This window comes from Podarcis raffonei, chromosome 6, assembly GCF_027172205.1.
Source record: "Podarcis raffonei isolate rPodRaf1 chromosome 6, rPodRaf1.pri, whole genome shotgun sequence".
NCBI lineage: Eukaryota > Metazoa > Chordata > Lepidosauria > Squamata > Lacertidae > Podarcis > Podarcis raffonei.
In genome coordinates, this window is record NC_070607.1 from 48,744,252 (window position 1) to 48,771,487 (window position 27,236).

Genomic DNA, 27,236 nt, shown 5'->3' on the forward strand with positions numbered 1-27,236 from the left:
CCTTCGACAGATCGCGTGGGGAAGGGAAGAAACGTGAATTCCAGCTTCAGACTCGGGTTTTATGGGTGATGCAAACCAGGCATGACTACAAAGCGGCGGCGAAGATGGTTGCAGTCGTTTCACTGAAACCGTGTTGTGCAACCGATCTGAATTGAAAATGCAAAGTCATGTGGAATAGACAGTTTGCTGTGTGAAAGGGAAGGACTTGGGGATTTGCCCAGTTAACACCACAGCTCGGTCACGACGATGGTGCTTGAGCAAAACTTGAGTCACATAAGGAATTCCGTTTTCAAATAGATGTAACACGTTGGGATTTAAACTATCACGTCCCTTTGTTGTAAAAATGTGGAAACCTCATGGATTCTATGCATTCCTGGGATCCTTCATTTCACAACTTTATTTTTTGGTGTAGACATGTACATTGCTTCAGACTACTTGGGTTCCTGCCATACAATTTACAACTGAACTCCTGTTCCTTGCTGACATAGGAATAGCCATAAGATATTTATTTAAGGATCATACCAAAGGCCTGTCCAGTATCATGTTCCTCCCAATGCACAATCAGGTGCCCCCTGGGAGGCCAAAAGCAGGAGGTGAAAACATCCCTCTGCCTTTGTTGCTCTAGAGCAGAAGTATCAAGGTACTTCTGAACCTGTAAGTGATATATAATCAACATGACTAACAATAGCTACCTACAGTCTCCCATCTTCCTCTATAATGAACTCAAAATTGCTGTTCCACATAAAGCAAAAAACAATGGCCTGTAAATCCTGAATACAAGCAGCATTTGTACACAAAATTATCCATTTTGTGTCCAAGCATCCCAGACAACACACTGTTAACAATATGAGTAGTAAGGGCAAAGGGACCCCTGACAGTTGGGTCCAGTCGTGAATGACTCTGGGGTTGCGGCGCTCATCTCACTTTATTGGCCAAGGGAGCCAGCGTACAGTTTCCGGGTCATGTGGCAAGCATGACTAAGCTGCTTCTGGTGAACCAGAGCAGCGCATGGAAATGCTTTTTACCTTCCCGCTGGAGTGGTACTTGTTTATCTACTTGCACTTTGACGTGCTTTCAAACTGCTAGGTTGGCAGGAGCAGGGACCAAGCAACGGGAGCTCACACCGTCGCGGGGATTCGAACCGCCAACCTTCTGATTGGCAAGTCCTAGGTTCTGTGGTTTAACCCACAGCGCCACCCACATCCCCATAGTAGTACTAGCACCTATTTTTTAAAAAATATTTTTTATTAACCAACCAATCAAATCACATCACATAAATTCCGAATTACAAAGCCGAATTTTAAAATTAGCACCTAATTTTTTACTAGAAAATGCACTGATTGTAAGTAGTATAAAATTCAATAAAATTGCTTTAAGTCAGTTTTCTGCTGGAATTACAACACTGAATACCCAATAGTTCTGTTCAAACAGGTTTTATAAAATGGGAGTTGCCTGGATGTGGATTTGTTCATAATCCTATATTACTCTTGGGCTGTTAGTGGTGAGAGAATGTTACTTTACGCTCAGAGGCATATACTATTATTAACCATTGATGTGCACATTATCCTGCAAGACCAAATAAAGCCACATTTTCAGTCACTTAAGCTGTAACTGCAAGCAAACAGAAACTCAGTATTTTGTTGATTCAGCCAAAAACAACATTATCAACAGTGTTTGCAAGATACCAGTGCCATATTTCCTTGTAACCAGGGAGGTGGCATGTTACTGGATAATCTATTTTTCCTATTTTAAGGTTAATTATTTTAAAACCTCTGCTATTTATTAGTTAGTCTTATTCACATGAGCCATTATCTTGTCAGTGGCTCATACATGCTACTTCGAATAACTTATTCATCTGTTCTCTTCAATTCAGGTATTTATTGTTGCTTTATTTTCTCTCTGCTCAACTTTCTTCCTTATGCAACTTTTCTGTTCCTTTCCTCTGGGATATTTCTTTTTTACTTTGATTCCAAGAGACAGATAACACTGTGGAGAAGTAATCATGTGAGAAGCCAAATGGGGATTTGTTTCTGTACCTCTGAGATGTATGGATTTGGGCCAAATGACTACAGTAATCACGAAGGTCGACTGAGAGAGGAATAATGAATCATTTCAGAGGCAAATAACACCTGCCCCAAGTCCCAGTTGCCTTTAAATGCATGTCAGTGTTTCCATTTTTTAAACATTTATTGAAACAATATTTCAGTTTTAATGCTATGCTACTTCTCAGATACATGCTGCTATAACATTATTGTAAAAAATCAACAGTTTGAATTAGTACATATTATGGAATAACGACACTCAGGACTGGTGATTATACAATCCAGGAGGAGGAAAAACGAGATGGGCAAACTAATTCAATAAATGTTTACTAAGAAGTAAGACACACAAAAAGTTCAATGCACAATTCCAAGTAGGTTTGAACTCATTGAGGCTTACTGGGTAACCAAGGTTAGTATTGAAACACTGTGCTATATTAGAAGGATGATTGAACTGATCCACTATGATTTTTTTATGGATTGTGTTGCAATAATAATTATCTGAAACTCAGTGTTTAATTCTTTTAAAAGCATAATATTATACAGGATGATATTCTTATCTTTTTGGTTTATGTTTAACTTTATTTTATATGATTTGAATAGTGTATCTGAAATTCACGACTATAAAATGCTAATCTGAGGGGGGAAAGGAATGATGGATTAATCAGTAACAGCAGAATTAATGTCTAAAGTCCAAGCCACATGTACAAGTGTGCAAAATAGTAAGGAATGTGTTACATATAACTCCCTATACAAAAGGAAATAATGTATTCATGTATTTATTCATAAATGTAAATTATATAATATCTCTCTGTGTAAATTCATAATCTAAAGAGGTCTAGAAACTATCCATTAAAAGTATCAATTAGGGAGATCTAGAAAACAATCTGGAATTTTTTTTAACTAAGTGAAAGAACCGGAGCCAGTACAATACTTTTTGCTGCCTGATGCAAAAAGCAAATCAAAAAACACTACCACCACCCAATCCCTAAGGCTGGCCAAGTTATTTTGACACCAGAGGCAGAAAATCCCACATGTAGTACTTCTCCCTTGCAGTAAAAATACAATAACAATACATTAAATGGCTAAAAATTTGCTACTCTTTCATGACACGCAATATCATCTGTCTGAGGCTGCTTCCTCACTCTACTTAATGTTACAACAGGTTCGGGGTGGGGGGAGAAGAATGCAGGTGTTACTGCACATTATTTATCTCCTTAAATTACTTCATATGCCAGTGGTCTCCTCATGTGAGCCATATAATCTCTTCAGTGGGAGTTCATGAAGGGTCACAGGAACTACATTCATAATAAGAATTACTGTATACCAAGATACAGTGTTTCTAACTATTTTATAATTTATTATGGTTCATATTATGAATTGGATATATATGGGGGCACCAAAATATTTTAAGTGCTTAGAGCCTCTAAAAGTCTTAATCTGGCCCTGCCCAGATGACAAGCCCCACTTCTTGGCCTCGCTGATGTGATCCAAAGGAAAGCAGGGCAATACATTGGGCACCAGCTTGGCTGCAGGAGTTGCTGGAAGGAGTTGTACAAGATGCCATCCAGCCATTTTAGGGATTCCAATCCAGATTTGTGTAGTTTAATTCTTAACCTTATCTTCTCCCTAAGATGTCCTGCAAGGCATGGGGTATGGGGACAAATATAGACTTGATTATCAATGGCTGAGTTTGTCAGAAGCAAGTAGCAGATTGAGACTGCAATCCTAACTCCATTTACCTGGTAGCAAGTCCACTCTGAATATAGTAGGGTTTACTTCTGAGTAGGCATGGTTGGTACTGCATTCTTGATCTCCAACCCATCTACGTAAATGAGGCCTGGTGTCTGTTTAAATTCCTTTATCCACACAACTCTTAGGTGCAGGAGTCCTATCCTCTTGCATCTGGCTACCTGTATACAGTATATAAATGAATTATTTCTATTCACACCTGTGGAGAAAGATAGATAGATAGATAATACTTTATTCAGCTATAAGCCCACAAGGTAAAACCAATAAATAAATAAAATAGCATTTTACATTCTAAAATATCAACTAAAATATTTCAACGCATAATCTCCTTCATGTTACATACAATCTCTAGATGTACCATATTGTGGCCTTGAATATAAAGATGGTGGATAGAGTTTACTAGTTTTTAATAGTCATGCAGCATTCCATGAAGTCTTTTATATGAAAGAACTGAATTCAGGAATCTGGCAACCTGTAATGTTCTATAAGAGTCAATGTCCTGGAGTAGATAGGCTAGATGTAATTCAGGTGGTTTAGCAACAGTTTCCAAAATGATTGAACTCAGAATCCTTGATCAGGGAACAATATATAAAGGACAATTAAACAAGATATGATAAAGGGATTCTATTGATTTGTTGTCACATGCGCATAAAACAGAGGTTTTACCGTTAGAAAATCTATTGCTCAGCACGTTTGAGGGGAACACATTAAATCTGGCTCTAACAAAAGCGAATCTATGCGACGCAACCGATAAGGTAGACAGATATCGAGGTATCTGGGACCTAAATGTAATGCCCTGATTTATCGGGGAACATGTACCTCCACCTGTAGTAAGATTTTGTTGCAAATCAACCTCCTCCAATCTTTGTTTGATGACCTTTTTTGCTGTAATTAGATCTAAATTTAGTATATCGGAAGGAGAGATTCCATAAGACAACAGTTTGGAATGGATTTTTGTTGCCCATGGGCTGGTAAATTCATCTCTCCAAAGGCACTGAATAAGATGGTAATTGGGCAATTTATGCCAAAGGGACAGCCAGTAATTAAAGGCATGTCTCCACATCAGGATCTCTAAGGAGGGGGTCTTAAGTTCTAAGCGAATAGCCGAGTTGCTTACACAGGAGGGTAGTTTCAAAAGGCATCTGAGAAAAAGATTTTGCAATGTCACCAGAGGCATGAGGTTTACAAAAGCGCCCCATAAAGGGACCGGCCAATAAAGCGAGATGAGCGCCGCAACCCCAGAGTCGGCCACGACTGGACCTAATGGTCAGGGGTCCCTTTACCTGTGGAGAAAGGTAAAGTACTGCATTTGAAAACAACTGTGTGGGGAAGGCAAAACATGCCTGCTCCAGAGACTAGACCCAGCCTCCATTGCCAAGGGATCTGACTCCTTACCACATTGTGCAATTATGACTAAAACAATGCCTATTATTATGATAGGTGGAGAAGATAAGGAAGAAATGTTTGTATTTTACAAACACTTAATAAATTTTATTTCTTTGTCATACTGGGGAGGAGGGACGTGTCACTTCAGCCCATTCACACATCGAAAGAATGCATGTGGGAGATGCGGCGTCAGTACTGTGTAGTTCAATTTGCTGTCAGCTATGCATTTTGCATTCACGTGAAGAGCCCTTGGCATATACTGACATATATATTTACACAGCCTGGGGTGTGTGTGTCTGTGTGTGTAGGATCCCAAAAACCATGGGTGGAACAAGAGCTCTACCTGCACACATATGTATGTGAGGTGGTAGTGGGACCCGTGACAGGACTACACACTTCAACCTCCACAAACTGCTTTACCATTAAAAAATGGATGTGAGTGGGTTCAAGCCAGTGGATTCAAGCATGACTGGAAGTAGAATATAAGGTGGGGTATGTGCAGATAAAGGGGTGTAACCAATGTTTTTTCTGGGGGGACGCAGGGGTACACATACCCCTAAACATTTTGTGAATCTAAGTTTGGCCTCATTGAGAGGCAGTATTTCAAAATGAGTATGAGAATGTGAGTACCTCTAAACTTTTTTTTTAAGAAAAAAAGCACTGGGTGGAACTATTCAGACAAGGAAATGTTCTGTTTTCTTTATTAAATTATATGGAACAAATAGGTTGCAACCAGCAAATCTGAAAGAAACTGAAACTATCAGAGGTAGGCAGTTACCGGTAGGCCTTTAGTCCCAGTCTCATCATGCCCTTGAATGCACATTTCTCCCGTGTAAGTGAATTGCTGCAAATGGAGTCAGGCAGGAGTAAAGATACCTTTTGGCATTGTTTGTTATTGCTACCACTGACAATCCTGGTAGTAGATTTCGCCACATTCCTTATCTAATTATGAACATCTTTCTATCTTTGACTGAGATTAGGCAATCCTGGGATCCTGCCCTTTTATCATACTCTGGTTGCAGCATGACCAGGCAAGTCCACCCCAACTGTCGTAGATAATACAGTATACCCAAAACTTTATTCAGTAAAGCTTTCTGCCAGATTGTAATGGAAGCGATTTAATTCTACCAAAGCCTTTCCGAAAGAGGGGGAATACAGAGCAATAACTGTTAACGCATCGCACCCACGTGAGCTGGAAACTGTTGAAAAGTGAGGAGTATACGGTTACATATCAAACCCGGAAACGGAAACGTTGAAGTTGGAGGCCGGGGGAGTTGTCGATGTGCAGTATTTTGAACTGCGGTGAGGGAAGGGAGCGCTCGAGGACGTGGCGCGCTGCAAACTGGTTGTGAGTTTCCCGTGGTTAGCTAATCTCTTGCTTTGCCTGGCTTGATTGGCGTCAGTCAGATTCGTGTATAATCAGGAGGTGGGGTAGAAAGTAGAGGAATCGCTCCTGTCCCGCAGGCTCTGCTTTTTTTATTTTGTCTCCCTTCCGCTTTTGGTGGGCATGGGGATGGAAAAACTGTTAACAGAAGGAGGGAGGGGGGAAAACAACAACAACGTGTACCACTAACGTGCATTAAGCGCAACGTGGTATTATGCGTGGCGAGTGAAACTACACGTGTTTGCATTGAAGTGAGTTCCACATGGTCTTCTTTCCAACTAAGTGTGCATAGGAGTTACGTATACAGTATTTGTTTGGAAATAAGTCCCATTGAAAGCTGTAGCCCCCCCCCCCCCCGTGAAGGTGTAGAAATATCTGGCTGCATTAAGAACTATGGCAGGCGATGCATGTATTCACACCAGTACAACCGTGCCTGTAGTGTACTTTGCAGCGCTTAACAGATATTTAATTATGGGTGCTGTAACCACTCTTCCTGGAGATTACTACCACTGAGCACGCACCACCCCGGAGTAGCTTAGTATACCCCTTGGCAGTCCTGTTTAGAAATCCTTGGTAATGCCTGCCAATAATGTCTGCATGGGTAAACCGTATTTTTTTTTTGGAGAAACAGAAAAGGTTAAACTACTAATGTTTGTGGGTTGAGTGCAATGCCTTTTTAATTTTGAAATGGAGGTACAGTAACATAGTTGGGGGATTCTCTACCAAAATGCAGGGAGCCTACATTTTGTATCACATGCCTCTGGGCAAAACTGTTCTCTTGCCAGCAACCACCCACTCCCCATGCATTTCTGTTGCAAGTGGTTGCAATAAACCTTGAGGCAAATGACAAGCATCCAATAGCTAGGAGTGTGGTGTAACAATTAGCACTATGGCAAGTTGAGGTGCTAAGGGATTCCCTGAAGATTTGCTTGAGCAAGTTCTCTTAATTATTTTGCTGTCTCAATTATTCAGACTGCCTCAATTTGTACTTGGTTCAATTATATCTAAACTGAAAAAACTAAATTGCTCTGGTTGATCATATTCACAATTCAAACTGATTCAGAAACCATTTAACAGAGTGTTTAAAGAAAAAGTTTTGTAGGTTTTATCCTAATCATAAATTTGTCTAGAAGAAAGCTAAGTAAAACCAGAGGGCATTTTTTTCTGGGATTAGTGTGCAAACTAATTAGACTTGTAGTTTCCTCCTGCGTATGTAATGTTCAGTAAAAATTGGGTGTGCATAGGATTGTTGCTCAGTGCACAAATATGCTGATAGTTGAGTTTTGGGGTGGGGAGGCAACAGCACCCTCAGGACCCCATTCCCCTCACTTGCAGGAGAGAGCTGTGTGCATTCTCACGGAATGTCTTTTCTCTCACCCCAAACTAGACTGCAGCTCATATGTTTTAGAAGATACTGTCACATCAATAATGTTGTGTGAATCAACTATTACTTGTAATACTATCAGCTGGTAATTTTGTTTTGGACAGCTTCTGTACTGTTCCTGCCCCTGCCGCCCAAAGTCCTGTGTGCCCTTTGCCCAAGTCTGTTCAGCAGTGATTTAAAGTCAGCGCTTCTAAATCCACTATTATATCTGCTGGACTGTACTTGCTTTCTAAAGCAAGCAGTTTGAACCAGTGTGGCCTCATGGCTGGTGGTGGGTTAAACTAGCTCCTAGGAACCCTGAACTTAGTTCCTAACTTAGATTGGACTAACTTTATGGTGTTGGATAAGTCACTAAACAACAAAAAAGTCACTATCAGCCTCTGTTTCTATTTTACAGATACAGTGGTACCTCAGGTTACATACGCTTCAGGTTACAGACTCCGCTAACCCAGAAATAGTGCTTCAGGTTAAGAACTTTGCTTCAGGATGAGAACAGAAATCGTGCTCCGGCGGCAGCAGGAGGCCCCATTAGCTAAAGTGGTACTTCAGGTTAAGAACAGTTTCAGGTTAAGTATGGACCTCCGGAACGAATTAAGTACTTAACCTGAGGTACCACTGTATAGAGTAACCCTGAACCCTCTTGGTAATATGATAGACTTTGTAAACCATGCACTTTAAAGGATAATAATTTTAGGAGAGATGTCTAGACCAAAGCATAAATGAAAAAATTCATATAACTTGTCTTCAAAACAGAATCAATTATAGCCTTTGCTGTTTTAATTCTGCAATCTATGCACTATAGCTGCAGTTGGAACTGGGTTTATTTGCCTCTGTGTCAGGTGAAATAGGATGAAACTGCTGGCATCTACTGATCAAATTACTGATTATATATTATAACTTGCCCCAGGTTAAAGTTTAGATTAATGTGTATCATATCTAAAGTGCAGAGCTGGAATGAATAGTATACATACAGTGCATATATAACTTTATTTGTATGCCACATTTCCACAGTTTTTTATGCTTAAGGCAGCTTACAACATGAAAAAAATACAGAACTGCAAAATAACACAAGTAATAATAAACAATAAATAAAACATTCAAAAAATATACAACCATACGGAATAATTTCCACATAAATCACAAGAACTAAAATAAACACAAAATAACTGGCAACAACAGCAACAAGACCCCCCTCCAAAAAAAAAACCCTAAACAGTACCCCAGCCCAAGAGTCTGCTCATCAGCCTCTGCTAGTATACTGAAGTGCACAATTCAAATCATATAGGTGCTAATTATGCTTTGTCAAATGAGATTCTTGGGCATTTTTAAAATAACATGTACTTTTCTTTGCTGGTTGTCCTCTTAAAGGCTTCCATGTCATATTTTCAAAGGACAATGAATCATTGTAACCAAGTGGTTAATATGCTAGCTTTGTACATGAGTTTGAATCCTAGCATGCTGGTTTCAAGGACCTCCCCAGGAATAATGTTGAGGCTGAGGCTGCAAGTCATAATCACTTGGGAGTAAATGCCATTGAATTCAATTGGACTTTACTTCTGAGTAATCATGTATAGGGTTGCACTGCAAACCTGTGCATGCTTCCTTGGGAGAAAAGCCTATTAAACTGAATGGGACTTGCTTATGATTATGTATAGGATTGTCCTCCACACCTATATATATATATTTGTCCCTTCCAACTCTATGATTCTATTCTATGATTTTAATTTTTTTTAAAATGATATTTATTAAAGTTTCAGAAAAGATTACAAAAATAAGAAAAAGGAAAAAAAAGAAACAAAAAAATACAAAATACAGAAAAATAAAAACAATTAAAAAACAAATCAATCTTTCCATGTCTTGACTTTCATTTACTTGTTTCCCTGACCTCCTCACACCTCCCTTTTTTGTATTCCAATTCAATTAGTTAATTCAGCAAATCCTTTCCCTCTTTGTTTTTATCTTAATCCTTTATCTTAATATATTATAACTTTACATTCTCACCTGTTAACAATCCATTTTTTCATACTCCTTTATAGCATTACTGCTAAAACCACTTAACTTCATTCCAACATCATTCTAACATTCATTAATTTTGCAGTATTTCTGTAAATAGTCTTTAAATTTCTTCCAATCTTCTTCCACCGACTCTTCTCCCTGGTCTCGGATTCTGCCAGTCATTTCTGCCAGTTCCATATAGTCCATCACCTTCATCTGCCATTCTTCCAGGGTGGGTAGATCTTGTGTCTTCCAATACTTTGCAATAAGTATTCTTGCTGCTGTTGTAGCATACATAAAGAAAGTTCTATCCTTCTTTGGCACCACTTAGCAGTCATATTAACCCCCAGATATTTTACTTTCTTAGCCAATGCTAAACCTGTCTCCTTCTGAAACCTCTCTTTCTCAATCGGTGTTAGATTTTTCTCGAGAACCTTAGTTTTTAACTTGTTCAGCTTAAATCCTGCAACTTGACCAAATTCTTGAATCAATTCCAATACTCTTTTAGTACTAGATTCTGGCTCCTGTAATGTCAATACTAAGTCATCTGCAAATGCTTTTAATTTGTACTGTTTGGCTCCGACCTGTATACCTTTAACCAATTGGTCCATTCTGATCATGTTTAGCAGAACCTCCAGGACCGAAATAAAAAGCAGTGGGGAAATTGGGCAACCTTGTCGTGTCCCTTTCTCTATCTTAAATTCCTCTGTCACCACATTGTTAACAATTAGTTCTATGATTTTAAAGACAGGGAAGCTATGAATATACATGTGTTGTGAATATATAGTGTAGATAAGAGTTTTAAAGAGGGAGACTAGTTCTGCACACCAAGCCATTGTTTGCACGTAGGCCCTGTAACTTAAGCTCATTTTCCTCATTGGCAGTAACCAATAGGCATTTATGATTATTTTATTAGAAATTTAATAGTAAAAGTAGGAATATAATTTTCATCCTGCCTTAATTGTCTAAAGGAGCTGGTGCTTAAATGGAGGAAGCAGTTTCATGGGACACTGCTATACAGCTGATCTCAGCAAAAGCTGAGGAAGTTGACGAGACTGGAATCTCTTGAAACATAATTTCCTTTTACAGTTCAGCCAGCAAAGCAGCTTTTAGATCGCATTGTAGGATGTTCCTCTTTCATAAACAAAATACTTTTCAATCAGCACAAACACGTACAGTAAGTCAAGGGACGCGGGTGGTGCTGTGGTCTAAACCACTGAGCCTCTTGGGCTTGCTGATCGGAAGGTTGGTGAGCTCCCGATGCTCTGTCCCAGCTTCTGCCAACCTAACAGTGCAAATAGATAAATAGGCAAATAGATAAATACCTTCCCCTGCAGCGGGAAGGTAAATGGTGTTTCCATGCGCTCTGCTTCCGTTACGGTGTCCTATTGTGCCAAAGCGGTTTAGTAATGCTGGTCACATGACCCGGAAAACTGTCTGTGGACAAATGCCAGCTCCATTGGCCTGAAAAGTGAGCTGAGTGCCACACCCCATAGTTGCCTTTGACTGGACTTAACCGTTCAGGGGTCCTTTACCTTTCCTTTACCTTAAACTAATCCAACAAAGAGTTGAGCAGAATGCCTTTTAATTACTTTCAGTTCCATGCACGTGCATTTGGGAGTAAGACTGCAGCTGAATTCAGTGAAACCTGCATCTGAATAAAAATCCATTGAATCTGCAACTTTCAGGCAATAGGTGTGAAGGAAACAGGGAAGGAGTTAGTTAATGGTGGTATATTGTGTAAGTTTTGGACAGCGAACAGAAAGTTGAGAATGAAAACCTGATATTGCTCTGTAGATCTGCTTGTTATGAAACAGGCTCTGACCGTGGCTTTGGGACAGACCAAGAGACCTTGGCTTTATATGCTTCTCTAAGTTTGTCAGAAGATAAACTGATATCTTGTTCTGATAACAAGCAAGCATCAGGCTACAGGTACAGACCTGCCAGCCAGCTTATGCACAGATTTATTCATTGAAGTGCACAGACTTACGTTATCTTCAGGTTACATCCCAAGGTACATGATAGGGGAAGGAGAGGGTATGAGCTTGGGGAATACTATGCCTAAATCCTTGTGGTCAGTCCTTTCTAAACTCAGACTTGCAGCACCCATGCTTCACTTTTTGGAATAAAGCAAGCTCTTCTAATTTATAAAGAATAACTTGAGCTGCACCTCTTATTTAAGGGAAAGCCTGTCTTTACAGTACTATCAGCAAAGGCACAACTCTCCCATCCTGCAGGTTACGTCTACAGTGATTCCTCTTAATATGCTGTTGGTTTAATAAAGGTATTGTCCAAATATGGATTTTTATTTTTTGTGTGTTTGTGTAGATGTTTTTAAATTGTTGTAAGCCACTGTGAACATGGAGTCTGCCATGGAAGGGCAGGATTTAAATTTTCTACATGGATAAAATGTAATATAATTCATCCTATTATATATTTACACTTTGCATTCCACTCTCTCAGATTCAGCTTAAATAAGAATAATATCAAGTCTACTACACATTCTGTTCTGTGTAGTGAAACAAATTGGTATAGCGTCCTAGTTAATATTTTTATTATTGCATTTATTTTAGGTAAAGATGTCTTCTGAGGCCAACTATGCTTTGCTTCATACTGGGCAAAAGCTGCCTCTTGTTGGATTGGGTACTTGGAAGAGTGACGCTGGACAGGTAAGCCATGAATTTAGTGTTTGAGAGAGGGGAATTCTAGAACTCTATGCTAAAACCATTGATTCTTTTTCTTTTCCTTTTAATCTGTGGCTGCATAGAAAGGTGAGGTTGCATGACCAGAAGCTACTGTATGTACTCTGTGCAGATAGAACATTTTTCGATTTCTTAATTGTGATTAAATGACCGGGAGTTTTCCTCAGACATATGCATCTTGTGTTAGGAGCAAGGTGTAATAGAGAAGAGCACAATTACTTTTCTGGCATTTAAGCATGATACTGAATAAATGTGTTCATCCAAGTGGAACAGTCATGAAGAATAGAGATTGTGCGTGGATAGCATTAACCTACTTGTTGCACCTCCCCCTTCTCTCTTCATTTGCCTTCCTCTTTTTGATATGAAAGTACAAATGGATATTGAACTGAAATGGCTATCCTGAATGTAGATATAGCAATGCATGTTCTGATTTAGCTGGACAGGGGCAGAGATGTTGGATGGGTTTGGTGTAGTGGCCACTTGAGTCTGAGTCCATGTGCAATAGTGGCATGACTTAGTGATTCACTTTCATCTAGCAGTGAGAGATGTGCTGCTGAGGTTCATCACAGAAGAGTCCAGAAGTCAAATTCTACCTCAGCCACAGACCTGCAGAGCGTTTCTGGAAATTGTAGCTCTGTGGGAGGTAAATTACAGTTCCCAGAATTCTCTGGGGGAAGCCATGTGGTATGAATGTGACCTTAATCCACATCTTTGCTTGTCCATTTGAACATAGGTTGGAACTGTCTCTGCCTCTGAATTCTCTTGCACCATCTTTTATTCATTATACTGATTGATTCTGCACATTCCAAAGCAAGATAAAGAAGGAGGAAGAACACCCACTTTGCATAAATTTTATAGGTCCTATTAAACAGCCAGTCTCCACTTCACTGAAGTGCCATTTCCTGGCTCTGGTTTTCAGCGCAGTTATAGATTCTTACAACTTAGTGGGGTCCAATATTCCTTTGAAGGGAGGCCAGTCATGTTACTAGTCGCAATTAATTTAATTAGTCTCTTTTTCAGTCTGTTTGTCTCATTCTCTGTCTGACCCAGCCTTCGTGGGAGGATACTTTTCTTCCCTCAACTTGGAAGAAAAATAGTTAGGAGGAGTGGGAAATAAGGATTTATCAGGAACCAACAAGCAGGGAGTACATATTCTTTATTTTGCCTTCCTGTAACTAATAGAGTAGCTTCAACATGGATTCTGAGGAGAGACTAATTTCCAGTCACAAGGCATGAAGCTTTGCATTCACTTTCTCCTTTGCACAAAAAAAGGGAGCCAGCTGAAGGAAACTTAGTCAGAATGAGATTAAACATTCTTTGGTATTTTAAATGTGTTTGTGGGAAGGGAGGGGGCTACTGGTTTGTTCTCTGTATTTTGTGTTCTCATTTTGTACATTTTTGTTGTGAACCACACTGTGATCTTCAGATGATGGGCAGTATACAAATTTAATTAATAATGATAATTATAATAATATCTTCAGGCACTGATAATGGAGGTGACATTTTTGCATAATGTGTTTTTAAATGTTTAAAATCTAAATAATGATTTATTGATAATTGCTGGCAGCCAAAACTGGTTCTCCTGCTCTTAATCACATTGCAACTGCAATGCTTATTAGGTGGAGACAGAACAACCAATTTAAACAACATGTTTTAAAGCTTTATTTGTCTTTATTTTACTTTATAAAATGAAATGTATATACAACTTGATTGTTAAACAAAATGAAAGCCTCAAAGCAGTTTACAAAGTTTTAAAGGCATCTGCAAGTTTCATCTTCGGTAGAATTGCTCTCATTTGGTAGTGTACCACATTTAATTTTTCTTTAGTGATGACAACGCCTTGTGTAACCTGAAGTGTGTTGCAATAATTTAATAAGCTGAACTTCCATTCACAGTGTATTTATAGCAATGTCTCCACTTTCTGAATAGCCTTGGCATGATTCATTTTATGGTCACCATTACTAGAGGAAAGAAAAATCTTGCAGCTGGTTTTAAAGTGAGGGAAACAGAATTATTTTATCATTGTGACTAAGGGAAACTGATTTCTAATTAATGTGGCTTTTTAGAACATCAGAGCATTTGTGACACACTTTATCCATTGCCCAGGCTTCCAATAAGCAAAAGGAAATTAAATCTAAGAGTCATCAGAGGCTCTGATCTTTTTCTTTTTTAAAAAACCCTAACAAAAACCTAAAACCAAAGGCTCTTATCATCCTTTTGTGAATATTGTTTCATCTCCTTTCAAACAAAAAATGCAGGAGCTTTTATCAGATGAAACATCATCTAGGTATATTATTTATTCTATTATTGCCACTGAAACCTTTGCTAAATGTTGTTTGTTCTTCTCATTGGAGAACTGGATAAAAACATTGCTTAAAAAAATAAAATAGGCATAGTTCTGGTGGGCGGAGGACAGGGAGAGAATGAGAGAAAATGTATTGACCTTGCTGAGAATCACTTACATACACATTATCTCTTTGTGGATGTGCAACCAGACAATGCGACTTGTGGTAGTATGTGTATGGTGTTCACTGTTAAATGATGTCAGTGCTCAAGGTGGCATACATGATTCTTCCCTCCTCATTTATTCCCCACAACACAGTGAGGTAGGTTAGGCAAAGAGGTAGTGACTGGCTCAGGGTCACCCAGTAAAGCTTCATGGCCAAGTGAAGACTTGAACCTTGGTCTCCCAGGTTCTAGTCTGACATTCTAACCACCCCTACACTACATTGCTATTTGGCATGAATCACCTTAAAGTGTAAAGGGAAAAGGATAAAAAAGTGCAAATCTCTCATTTTATAAAATTATGAAACTTTCTCCAAGATGTATAGGCCTTTTGTCATAAGTTCTTGTAGATTTGGAATGGCACCGTCGGCTAAAATGAAGCAGATGTCTCCACATTCTTATTCAACAATCTCCCTATTTTTCTTACAGGTAAAGGAGGCAGTAAAATATGCCCTTAGTGCTGGCTATCACCACATTGACTGTGCTCCGGCTTACAGCAATGAAGGAGAGATAGGTGATGCTCTCCAAGAGATGGTTGGAAATGACAAGGTAAAAAAAAGGAGCGAGAATATTGCTGCTGCAAAAAGGCTGGGTGGGTGGAAGTTTCATGTTTATTTCAGATTGGCTCTGCTTACAAAGTGTAATTACATCTCCATATAAACCTACCAAGATGGCAATCAGCTATTGTTCCTGCTGCCTGCTGTGTGTTAGTGGGCTCTGTTGCTTTGACATTCTGCCTATCCCTTTGCTAAATGTCCTTTTGCTGCAAAAAAAATTCACAGGGCACATTAAAAAGATGTCTGTGTTGTTCTGTTGACTCTGGAAATGAAGCTTCCTTAGCATAATAGCACAGAAGGCACACACAAAAATTTAATCAAGGGATGAGAAACTTCTTGAGCACTGAAAAGATTCCCTTCCCCATTCTTTCTAAAAGGCCATTAAGAGGGAAGAGCTGTTTGTGACTTCCAAGTTATGGAACACCAAGCACCACCCAGAAGATGTGGAGCCAGCTCTAAAGAAGACCCTGGAAGATCTAAAACTGGAGTACCTGGACCTCTACCTCATGCACTGGCCACACGCCTTCGAGTGAGTGTCCGTAGGAAGGAAATGTGGAACATGAAACCACAGCAGCACTTAGAGGGTATGGGAGGGTCAGATACCTTTCACCATCTGCACAGATAGGAATTTGTTGTCACAGAATGATGAGCCAGCCCTGTTGCCCCTTCTGTTCCTCAGGTTTATACACAGCAAACACAGTTCATTTTGTTTGCCTTCACTGTTGAGGGTTTGAGATTCTTCTTTCTTTTGCAAAGGGGAAAAAAGGGAGGAAACAAAAGCCTAATGAATGAAAACGAATTCTTAAGAGGCCTATTGAAAAGCAACCTGTGGTCCTTCAGTTGTTGCTAGATGCTAGCTCCCATCAACCCCAACCAACTAGTGAGGGATTGTGAGACTTGTAGTCCAACCACAACTGGAGGACCATAGGCTCCCCACCCTGTTCTTTGCCAGCTTCTAGATTCTGTGCTGTTATAACCAAAGCTGTGGATTTATAGGAGTTACTTTTCCAAGGCCTAAGATGGTCAGTCATAACTCAATTTATACGGCCATAAATTTATATGGGTTGGTTTGTAGTTAACAATTAGTTAACAATATCATATCAACTACTTGACCACATTGTAAGTGGGAAAGGAGAAGAGCTGGATCTGGATCTGGGTCATATGACATGGATTTTAGCAGTGCTTCTACTGAGTTGAACTTAAATAGACTTAAGATTGTGCTAGTTATCTGTTTGCTTTGCACATTTTTTATAATAGGCGGGGGGACAACCTCTTCCCCAAGAATCCTGATGGCACAATGCGCTATGACTACACTGACTACAAAGAAACTTGGAAGGCGATGGAGAAGCTAGTGGAAAAGGGTCTGGTGAAAGCCATTGGGTTATCAAACTTCAATAGCCGTCAGATTGATGATATCCTTGGCATAGCTTCTGTAAAGCCAGCTGTGCTACAGGTAAGGCAGATGCAGAAAAAGAGGGAGCAGGTTACTTTCTGAGATGGTTTTCTTGGCAGGGGAGAGAAGGTGGGCCATAAGGATGGATGCTTCTGTTTCTGTTGGGCGTGGGGTGGCTGTGCCGTGGAACTGCCTCTGCAGAATGGAACGTCCTGTACAAAAAACCCCGCTTGACTCTTCTAAGAAAGGTTCAAGTAGTTGGGACTTGCAGTTTTTACTTAAAGCGACTGTTTACTCTTAAGGGTTGGTTTCCTTTTAATATGAGAAATGCGATCAAAATAGCCCAGCTTTCCCACTCTTACGTTATCAAGATTTCTCTTTCCTTTGGTGGTTTTGTTTTTAGTTTTGCCCATGCTGTTTGAGGCTGTTATTTTGAAGAAGCAGTACTAAAGTAAGAGGTTTGACTCTTCCTCCTCACTCCATTTCCCTAATTTAAATTGGGCCCCCAACATATTGTATTCTCCTTGGCAGAAAATGAGGAGTGGAGGGAGAAGTGATGCATTTATAGTGAATCTCTTGACAAAAAGATGTGATCATTTGAGTGAATGGGTACTTCAGACTCACTTGAGCCATTAATTATCTTTGTACTTATTTTTCATAGCATACTATTGGTTCTGGTACCCAGTTTGAGAATTAACTGTGATAGATCCTGGTGAAGTGCTATCAACGATTTGCTAAAACATGTGATCAATAACCAGAATTCTTATGGCAAAGGAAAGGGTGGTGTAGTGCTGCAGACTCTTGAGTGGCTTGCATGATCCTCTGCAACAGAGACATTTGTTTTAAAAAACCCTCTCTTAATAATGTTCTCCTTTCAACATTGATTTCAGCATGACACAACCGGTCTCACAGCATTCCTTACAGTATTTGCAAACGAGAGTCTGGTAATAGAAGGCATTTTGTAAAGCAATAGGGATCCTTAAGATCAGGTGTCTTGAGAAAGGAAGGGAAGCCAAAACTTGATTGTTTCAGAAAATATATACTTTTTTATACAAAAATTCTATAATGGCATAAATGGTTTTTCAAAGCTGTTATGCCTGGAGAGTGTGTTATCTGCATGTTGTCTTAAAATAAGCAGGACTGCTGCAGAATAAACAGATTGCAGATTGTAGCTAGTATGTGTAGTAAAGGAAATGTTATCAGCCCCTGCAGGGTGGAGATAAAGAAATGGTCAGTGACTTGGGTTATTCTACTCCCAGTTAATCCAGCCCCAACCGTGATCAATCTTGCACTTCTGCTTGAGCATGTTTATGCCACAAGTGGGAGGGTTTCCTCTAAGAGCAGAAATTATGTGGCTTGTGAATGCCATACTTCTGTTTCTGCCTATATATGAATTGACCTGCACCTGCCTTTCCTGCTTCTGCAGTGCAGGGGGGTGTTCCCCCTCCCCACTTTTAGCAATCTTCTCATTACTATATACTGCTTTTTTAAATAGGTGGAATGTCACCCTTACCTTGCCCAGAATGAACTGATAGCTCACTGCCATCAGAAAGGGCTGGTGGTAACTGCTTACAGCCCTCTTGGTTCCCCTGACCGGATGTGGAAGCACCCAGATGAACCTGTGTTGCTGGAAGAACCTGGGATAAAAAAGCTAGCTGAAAAATACAGCAAATCTCCCGCTCAGATTCTGCTCAGGTAATAGCAGGCTAGAAATTGGTAGAGGACATGGTGAGGACCTCCTGGAACAAATGGATCTTTTTGGTTTCTGTGTGAATTCACTATGAACTTTGTTTTAGCCCAAGGGGTGGGAAACCTCTGCAGTTGCCGCCCGCCCTGGACAACTGTTGCAGGGCTACAACTCCTGTCTAACCAGCCAGCAAATTGAGCAGGTGGTCCAGAATGCTGAGAGTTGTAGTCAAGCAACATCTGGAGAGTCCACAGGTTCCTCATCCTTGTTTTAGCCAAAATGGTCTGTTTAGCTGACTTTGGTTTCTAAATGGCAATAAAGCATTTTCAGCTGCCTCTCCCATTTCTTCAAAAGGCTGAAAGGTTATGGTGAGCGGTAGGCTCTAAGCGGATTCAATACTCTTCAAGATAGAGTCAGATCCTTTTAAGAGAAGAGATACTGGAGGAAACAAAAGCTCCCCAAGCGAGAAAGGAGAACGTAATATCAGAGAATATGCTGGGATTTCTTGGCTATATTGCAAGCATTATCAAGGCCCAAGTGGGCTCAACTTTTCAAAAATAACCATTCATTTTGAGAATCCATTCTGAGGTTTTTCTTAAAGGAGCTGTTTTGGAGCTCTGTCTTGCTCCCCAACAACTGAGCTTTCCCAGAGCTTGGAGCTCTGTCTTCTTAAGATTATGCTGTGTCACACTCTGAGCCTCAAAGATGCCTTAGAAGGCATGAGAGGCCTGCAGAAACAACGAGGATGGCAGCAGTGGCTGTGGCACATACTATTTTGCTATCTGGATCGACTGTTTTGGATTTAGGAATCACAGATTCTCCTTTTAACTCTGATAGATGGCAAGTACAGCGCAAAGTGGTCGTCATTCCCAAGAGCGTTACTCCTGCTCGCATACTCCAGAATCTCCAGGTGAGTGAGGCCTCCTGCCAGGCCTTTCAGAAACAGCACTGCCTTGGCTTGCAGTACTAAGGCTTCTGTTCTCCCTGTCTGTCCTTACTGACATTGTCTAAGTAAGGTGTGGTCCTACCATGTAGTAGTTTTATATAGCCAATGCATGCATATTTTCCAGTTCCAGTTCATTCTGTGCAGCAGCCACACAGTGCAGTGGTTGATCAACTCTTTTTCTACTATATGTATCAGCAAAGGCTTATCTGGGTATCTGATTTTTAGAGACTGGAGCATACTAGTTTAGCACATCCAGTCTTTGTAATCTACATGTTCAGTCTGCTGAAGCTGACCCTCAATTGTGTGCATTCATTGCCATCTGTTTCCAGTGCCTCAAAGGGATTTTCCTTTTCAGCTTTGATTTGGGTGGCTGTATTCTCTTAAAGCCTCACTTCAAACAATTTTAATTGTGCATGTTCCTTTTGGATTTAAATGAGTTCATCATAATCTTTGATCTTTTTCTCCAGGGCTTTTCTCTATAGTCCAGGCAAAAATAAATCTCTGCCCCCCCCCCCATTTTGAGAGCATTGCTGAAAAATTACTCCGTAATTTTATCACTAAGCCAGAACATGGCTTTTCAAGTGCTATTAAAATGAAGTTCAGAATCATGTTGGCAATATTAAAGTGTTTTCAGGGAGATCCTCCCAAATGCTTTGGATTGTTTGTGTTGGAGTGGAGTGACTAGGAAGTTCCACTCTCTAGGAAGACAGTAGGCAGGATTAAGATTACCTTCATTTCAAGGAAGACGGCAGGTTTTGCTTTTGCTTGAGATTAAAAAAACCCAAAACAAAACACAAAAATTGCATGACAACTACCAAACAGTGACAGCAACTCCATCTCCTGCATAGCAAAGTTAGGCAGGACAGGTGAAGAGATGAGCTGGACAGGAACTCTCTCAGAAGCAGATCATTTAACTTTCGTTCCAACTTCACTACTGAATGAGAGGGCTTTGTGTTGGGCAACACTGGTTTTGCTGAAGAAGCCTATGAGAGTTCTTCCTGCTGCACCCCCCTTCACCACTACCCAGTCACCATTGCCTTCAGCTGGTGTTTAACTAGATTTGAGAAGCCTACGAATGAGAACTCCCTGATGGAAGTCAGAACTTTTTTCATTGGTCATCTTTGTTTCTGAAGATTTGTGGAGGGTAGCCAAGCCTCATATCACTAAATAAGTCTTCCCTAGGGAATTTGATTCTTAGGTCTAGCAACAAATTCAGGCTTCTGTTATTGAGGAAGAAACTGCCCTCTACCTCGAGGAAGGCAATAATAGCCTGTCCTGCCTTTTATTACATGCTCAAGGGTTGTAGGGCAGGCTATTTGAAATTATTTAGCTTGTGAGCAGAGAGGGTTTACCTAGTGTCTGTTTTCCATTGCAAGCTGCTGTGCACAAATGGTTCTCTGTCTCATTTCCAAAGGCTGGGTCTGTTTTATAAATTCCTTGCAAGGAAGACCTTGCTTTTGGAGGAAGTCATCCATCTTAATTCTGCCTCCTGTCAACCCAGAGGGAGTTACTTCCACCTAATCTCTGCTATTCAGCTCCTTAAGGAGATTTGCTGATAACTGAGGAGCAAAATTTGTTTCTTTTCCACTTAGTCTTTAGTAGAGGAGATACAGAAAAGAAGCATACTTCATATACAGTGGTACCTCAGGTTACATATGCTTCAGGTTACATACGCTTCAGGTTACAGACTCTGCGAACCCAGAAATATTACCTCAGGTTAAGAACTTTGCTTCAGGATGAGAACAGAAATCGTGCTCTGGCGGCACGGCAGCAGCAGGAGGCCCCATTAGCTAAAGTGGTGCTTCAGGTTAAGAACAGTTTCAGGTTAAGAACAGACCTCCAGAAGGAATTAAGTTCTTATACACCAGAAATGCAGAGTAGCTGAAAACATCTTATAGTGGATTAAAGCTGTTTTTTTAAAAAAATAAGATAGCAGTAAGTAAAGAAAATGCTTATATGGTCCATCTTTTGCACAATGTAAGGTTAATGCTAACCTGCTCAATATAAGGAATGCACTGTGACTAGAAAGGCAGGGTAGAGAGGGTTGTCGATTAGTGTGAGTGAAAATCATATCTTAAATAATTCAGTTTGAATTAGCCTGATCCTCTATTCCCTTTTCCCTTTCCTCTTCTATGAATAAACCCTTTATGAGACCCCACATTTAAATTCTTCCCTGGTTTCCTTGCTGGCCCTAGTAGGACCAACTTGGCCAGTTAGCCCTGGTGATCATTTGATGTCTACTGACTGTTGTTGTTTTTTTTCTTTTCCCAAAATGACCCCTGAATTTTTGAATTTTATTGATATTGATGCTGCATTTTATGTTGTATCTTATGCTGTTTTTAAGTTGCATTTTAGTCAATGTTTTATATTTGCAGTTAGCCTTCCTGAACCCGGTTTTTAAACCGGGTAGGGCAGGGTATAAATAAAAAAATATTATTATTTAAAGTATCTGCTTCTGGTTTTAGGTGTTTGACTTCAAACTGACAGCGGAAGAGATGAGCTTTATTGGGAGCCTGAATAAGAACTGGCGATATATTGTTCCAATGGTTACGGTAATGTTGCCTCTTGCTCTCTAAGGCATTTTCACCATAATTGAGGCTTTGTATCATTCGCCTCCCACAAGGGTGTTCAACACTCTAACCCTTCTTATTCATTTATCCCTTTGTAACTGGCATTCAAACAAAACAGCTGAAGTAGAACTTGGGGTAACCCATTGTGTAGATGACAAGCTATTTACTTAACACGATTACTTCTTGTGAATGCTATTGACTAGCAAGCAGTGCATCATTTGATTTAATTTTTAAAACAGGTATCAAATGTGTTGGTGTTTTTAGTTGTAAATTAGGATTAAAATAATAAAATGAGAATTCCCTGGATGGCCTAGATCCAGGTTTGGGGCAAGTACTCTTTGGTGAAAGAGCCCCAGAAAAGATTTTAAATCACAAAACGAGCAGTAAAGTAAAGTGTCGGAATATAGGCTGTTAGATCTTTAAAATATCCCCTTCTAAGTTTCTTTCAAAGCTCCTACTTCCTCTTTGTGAAAGAGACCACGTTTGGTAAACTGAAAATGGTTTACTTACAAATTCTTCAAAGGTCAGATTTATGTGCTTTTCCAAACAGCAGCAAGAAAAGTATCTCAGGTTGTCTGATGAGAGGGCTGGCCCTGGTAGAGGAGGATATGTGATAAAGATACAGAGGATTTTCCTTCTGTGTAAAAATAGATCAGATATTTTTCCTTGCTAAGAGCGATGCATAAAGAGAATAAATTACTAATTTGTCCTTGGGAAGTTCTGTAGGTTTCTTTTTGCTCTCTGCCCGCCCCCCTAATGCAATATTTAATGAACAAGCAATTTTTAAATTTGCATTTGTGATGGTACAAGCTGTATTGCCTGTGTTGCATGCCCCCTAGTGGCTCCTGAGATGAGGAAGAAAACTATTTTTTATCAACAGAACCTTATTGTACATTATCCAAGGCTTTCTATAAAAGCATCATGTTGCCCTCTTGTCACCCTTATTGGTTTTCCTTTTCTCTGCGCTCTGTGTGTGTGTATCCTTCAAAACATGTTCCATTTCCCCCAGTGTAATCGTATTCACACCTATAAACCATCTCAATTTACCATATGCAAAATACGTTCAAAACTTTCTGTCATCTTCATTGGAGACTTGTCCGCATGCTCCCATGTTGCCAGTGTGTTTTATAAAAGGGGCTCAAATTGGGATCAATACTGTTTTATTAGATTCATGGCTCGTACTCAGCTCAGTAGGATTAATTCTAATTTTGCCTTGCTAGTATATCCAACATTCTATTACTTTAAGTTGCAATTGCTATAGAAGATAGCTGCTCCTTTGGTCAGCTTCTATCAGCTGTGACAGTTTCCCCACTGGTTATGCACATGCACCTGAAAGCTAGCATTCATTTTCTAGAATAACTGTAACAATTGTACTTCCTTTTCACTTTATCTTTATCTTCTACAGGTCGAGGGCAAACTTGTTGCAAGGGACGCTGGACACCCCCTCTATCCTTTCAATGATCCCTATTAACTCCAGTAGTTTAGAAGACAGAAGATAGAATTTCACTCAAGACTGCCATGGGTTATTAGACTTAAAAAGACGGTTTCTGGGATTTTTGTGTATGTGGCCTTTATTTGTTTCTACATGTTTATAAAGAAATGAATGACAGGAATAGAAATAAATTGCAAGAGACATGTGTAAGCATTAAAAATAAATGCACAAGTTTGTAAGTCCCACCTTGGTCCAAAATTATGCTTATGCTATGACAAGCAGTCTTAGCCTGATTTAACACTGAATGTGCTCTAATATCACAAGCCTGCTTACAGTGAACATAATTTGAAACAGAATTTGCTTGATACTGCTACTGCATTTAATGCTAGATGGAAATCGCTAACCCCATTGTGTATTAACTGAACCATTTCCTCCAGCCGTGTATGAACTCTCAGGAGGATAGTTTAAAACAACCTTTTCACATTTTTCTGTCAATCTTTTCCAAAATGCCCTCCCTTATTTACATATGTATATATGCATGTACTTTGTAATGGAAGACCTTCTTTAATTAATTTTATTTGATTTTAAATTGTTATTCTTTCCCATAAAGAAGAGAACAAAAAAGAAACCAGAAAGGGAGAGGGAAAAGTAGAGAAAGGGGTACACATAATCTTAATCATCACTAGAATCCTGTAACAGGTCAGACCTCATAGTGACCCATCGTGCAAACAGGTCTATTATGGAGTCCAAATGTCTGAGGACTTGCTAGTCTGTCTCCTGTGAAGAGCCACTTCCTCATAAGAGCTACTGTAAACTGATCTTCTGAACATTGTACTATTGATGGGATTGAAAATTATTTTTAGTGTTGAAATACCAGCTGTTTTGCTGCCGAAGTGGTGCTCAGGATTTAGCTATGCAGTCCTTCAGTGAAGTGCCGCACCATGGAGAAGTAATTAAGCTAAATGTCTACATCCATGAAATTCTGATTTTTTTTATTTTTTATTTTACAAAAGGGAGCACAGTCACCCACTCCCTTTCATATTCTCTAGCTCCCTGTTCCCCTCCTCCCTCAACTTACAAAAATCCAACTCAGTGTTATTCAGGATGTCCTTGTATAGAAAAATTGTATTTTATGTGCGGGGCTGAAACAATCAAATCCTCAGGTATTCCTGGTGACTTTGATACACTAAGAACATTATGTTCAAACATGTGCACAGGTATCTTATACTGGAGTTTGAAGGGGTACTAGTGTTTTTAAGGTAACTTTCGGATTGCTGCAGTAGGTTAAAGCGTTTTGAATTAGAAGCAGACATATATTGCATCTTCAGGGATCCAGATCCAAAATACAAGCAACAGTTTTGTTATTAGTATTTTTCTTAGTAAAATTGTCAGCTGTCTGGGTATATTGATATAATGATTCCCTTGGTTGGGGTCTTAAGATACCTTGTCTGAAAACCTATATTGTCTTTTTGGTAAATATATTCAGTTTTGTATATGCTAGCAAGTGTGTATATGTCTGAAATTATTCCCAAGGAAGATTCACCTAGGTTGCAATGTGCTGCAGCTAGTGCACTCTTTGATACAGTGAGCAACTGCTGCATGTTTACGTGAGATTAAGAACACAAGAACCCTGTTGGATCACATCAAAGGCCCACCTGACCCAGCAGGGGTGGTCCTCTGCAACATTTGACCCCTTCGAGTTACTGAGCACTGGGCTTTGGGAAGGAGGTGTGAAGGCTCTGGATGTGCACAACTTCAGAAACATGTCTATGCAAGCTGTAAGGGAGAATCAAAAATGGTGTGAGACTGAAGAGAAGATGTGCAAAGTTAAACTAGCCAAAAAAAGGAGAAAAGGCTGAGATTACATTTTCCCATGTCACTGGTGCCAACGTGCACCACAACCACTGTCTCCTCCATGGCTAACATCTACAACCTTTGCATTAGGCAGGCAATTTACCTTATCTAATGAATGAAGTTAATTATTCAGCCTATGAAAGTAAAGACCCAGCAGGATGACATTTGGGTAGGTAGAAGCTTTTAGCAGGGAGCTAATAACAAGAGAGGAGCAGCAGCTGTTGATAGCAGAACAGTGATGAGGTTCTTAGCTGCATAATCAATGTCAATGTCTACTCATTTAAAAATCTTCTCCATCACTAGTTGTTTTTAAATGAGACTCAGCTTTAAAAAAAAATACTCTTAACTGAAAAAGTATATTGAAGTTCATACCATAGATGACAATACAACAGGTAACATAAAGTTTCAGATTGGTGGGTGGTTCACAGAAGCCTTACAGCCAACAGTCAAGCACACACAAGACTTAATTTATGGAAGAAGATGTGGAAACAAACTACAGACAAAACTATACTTCAACTGTAATCTTTAGACAACTTTGCATTAATACTGATTAGGTCAGTATCTTTTGACTGGGAATTATTGGTGCCTAAAAGACATTGCTGTTATTACTAGTGCAGTTTCCCTTATTTTTGCTAGGTGGCCAGATACAAGATAAGGCTCCTGCACCCTTAATAGTTGTGTAGAAGAATTTTCAGCAGGTGTAAGCTTGTGTCTGCTAAAATTCCACCCTACACAACTATTAAGGGTGCAGAATCCTGTCCTGTTTTTAACCCAGTTATTAGTAATATACGCTTTCAAGAGCTGTTAACTGTTCTCTAGAGACAACTCCTAGTAGTATTGTTAGTAGGATTTTGTTCTATGTTAGCAGTTTGTGTTTACTCCCATAAGGCAACAATTTGTGCACACTTACAGCAGAGTCCTGTGCAGTTAGGTGTGCCTGAGACCCCTGAAATAAACATGTTTAGGCATGCTTAACTTTGCATAGGGAGATTGTGGACCTTGGAAGAAAGCCTAATGAACACAATAGGCCATTCTTATAAGGCTGGTACTGAACCAGAAAAAATGTTGCAGCATTTGACGTTTTGTCAGTTTCTTGGTCTTAATTAGCTACTGGCATGCACCAGTAAGGTTAATTTCTAATGCTGCAATCCTAAGCATACTTGTTAGGGAGACTACATAGCCTGCACATGTTCAGATACAATCTTTTATCAATAGCAACGTTATTGAGAGCTAGTGATGCAGCAGGTAAGTATTGCTCAGCCAGCTTAGCCAATTGTCAAGGAGGTTGGGAATTGTAGCCTGGGAACCAAGGCTTGAAAAATAAGAGAACCGCAGATAAATAGGTCCCAAATCCTCACAAAGCTACGAAGCTTAATCTTTGGGTCAATCACTTTCTAAGCCCAGTCTGCTGGGCTTGAAATATGACATCCAGTATGCACACATCTCAGTAGGGAAGACCTGGGTAGGTATTATCCTATGTGCGTTGTTTCCTCCGCTCGCAGTGCTTTATTTTTTCCTAGCCTGAGCGAATGGTTTCCATTTCCCTCTAAGCCGAAGACTGCGAGGGGCACTTGGGGACACCACTGCATTGCCAGGCTAACCCTGCCCTCTGCCGGTAGAGACCCCGGCGTCAGAGATGAGGGTCAGGTG

At 39.9% G+C, this 27,236-nt stretch overlaps 1 protein-coding gene across 3 annotated transcripts; it reads left to right on the forward strand.

Annotated features, from left to right (window-relative positions):
* Positions 1-1,837: 1,837 nt before the first annotated feature.
* Positions 1,838-25,232, forward strand: AKR1A1 (aldo-keto reductase family 1 member A1). 3 transcript variants are annotated; one of them, XM_053392639.1, is made up of 9 exons: positions 1,838-1,873; positions 12,514-12,609; positions 15,577-15,696; positions 16,082-16,233; positions 16,962-17,157; positions 18,593-18,792; positions 19,622-19,694; positions 22,196-22,282; positions 23,706-25,232. In XM_053392639.1, the coding sequence occupies exons 2-9, from the start codon at positions 12,520-12,522 to the stop codon at positions 23,769-23,771; spliced, it is 984 nt and encodes a 327-aa protein (XP_053248614.1). In that variant the 5' UTR covers positions 1,838-1,873; positions 12,514-12,519; the 3' UTR covers positions 23,772-25,232. The 3 variants fall into 3 exon arrangements, with proteins under 3 accessions (XP_053248614.1, XP_053248613.1, XP_053248615.1); XM_053392638.1 differs by lacking the exon at positions 1,838-1,873 and adding an exon at positions 6,424-6,525; XM_053392640.1 differs by lacking the exon at positions 1,838-1,873 and adding an exon at positions 6,519-6,539.
* The last annotated feature ends 2,004 nt before the right edge of the window (positions 25,233-27,236 follow it).

Coding starts and splice junctions, on each gene's coding strand:
- AKR1A1 (XM_053392639.1), top strand. CDS start 12,520: ATGTCTTCTGAGGCCAACTATGCTTTGCTTCATACTGGGCAAAAGCTG. Junction 12,610..15,576: donor GGAAGAGTGACGCTGGACAG/GTAAGCCATGAA, acceptor TTTTTCTTACAG/GTAAAGGAGGCAGTAAAATA. Junction 17,158..18,592: donor TAAAGCCAGCTGTGCTACAG/GTAAGGCAGATG, acceptor TTTTTTAAATAG/GTGGAATGTCACCCTTACCT.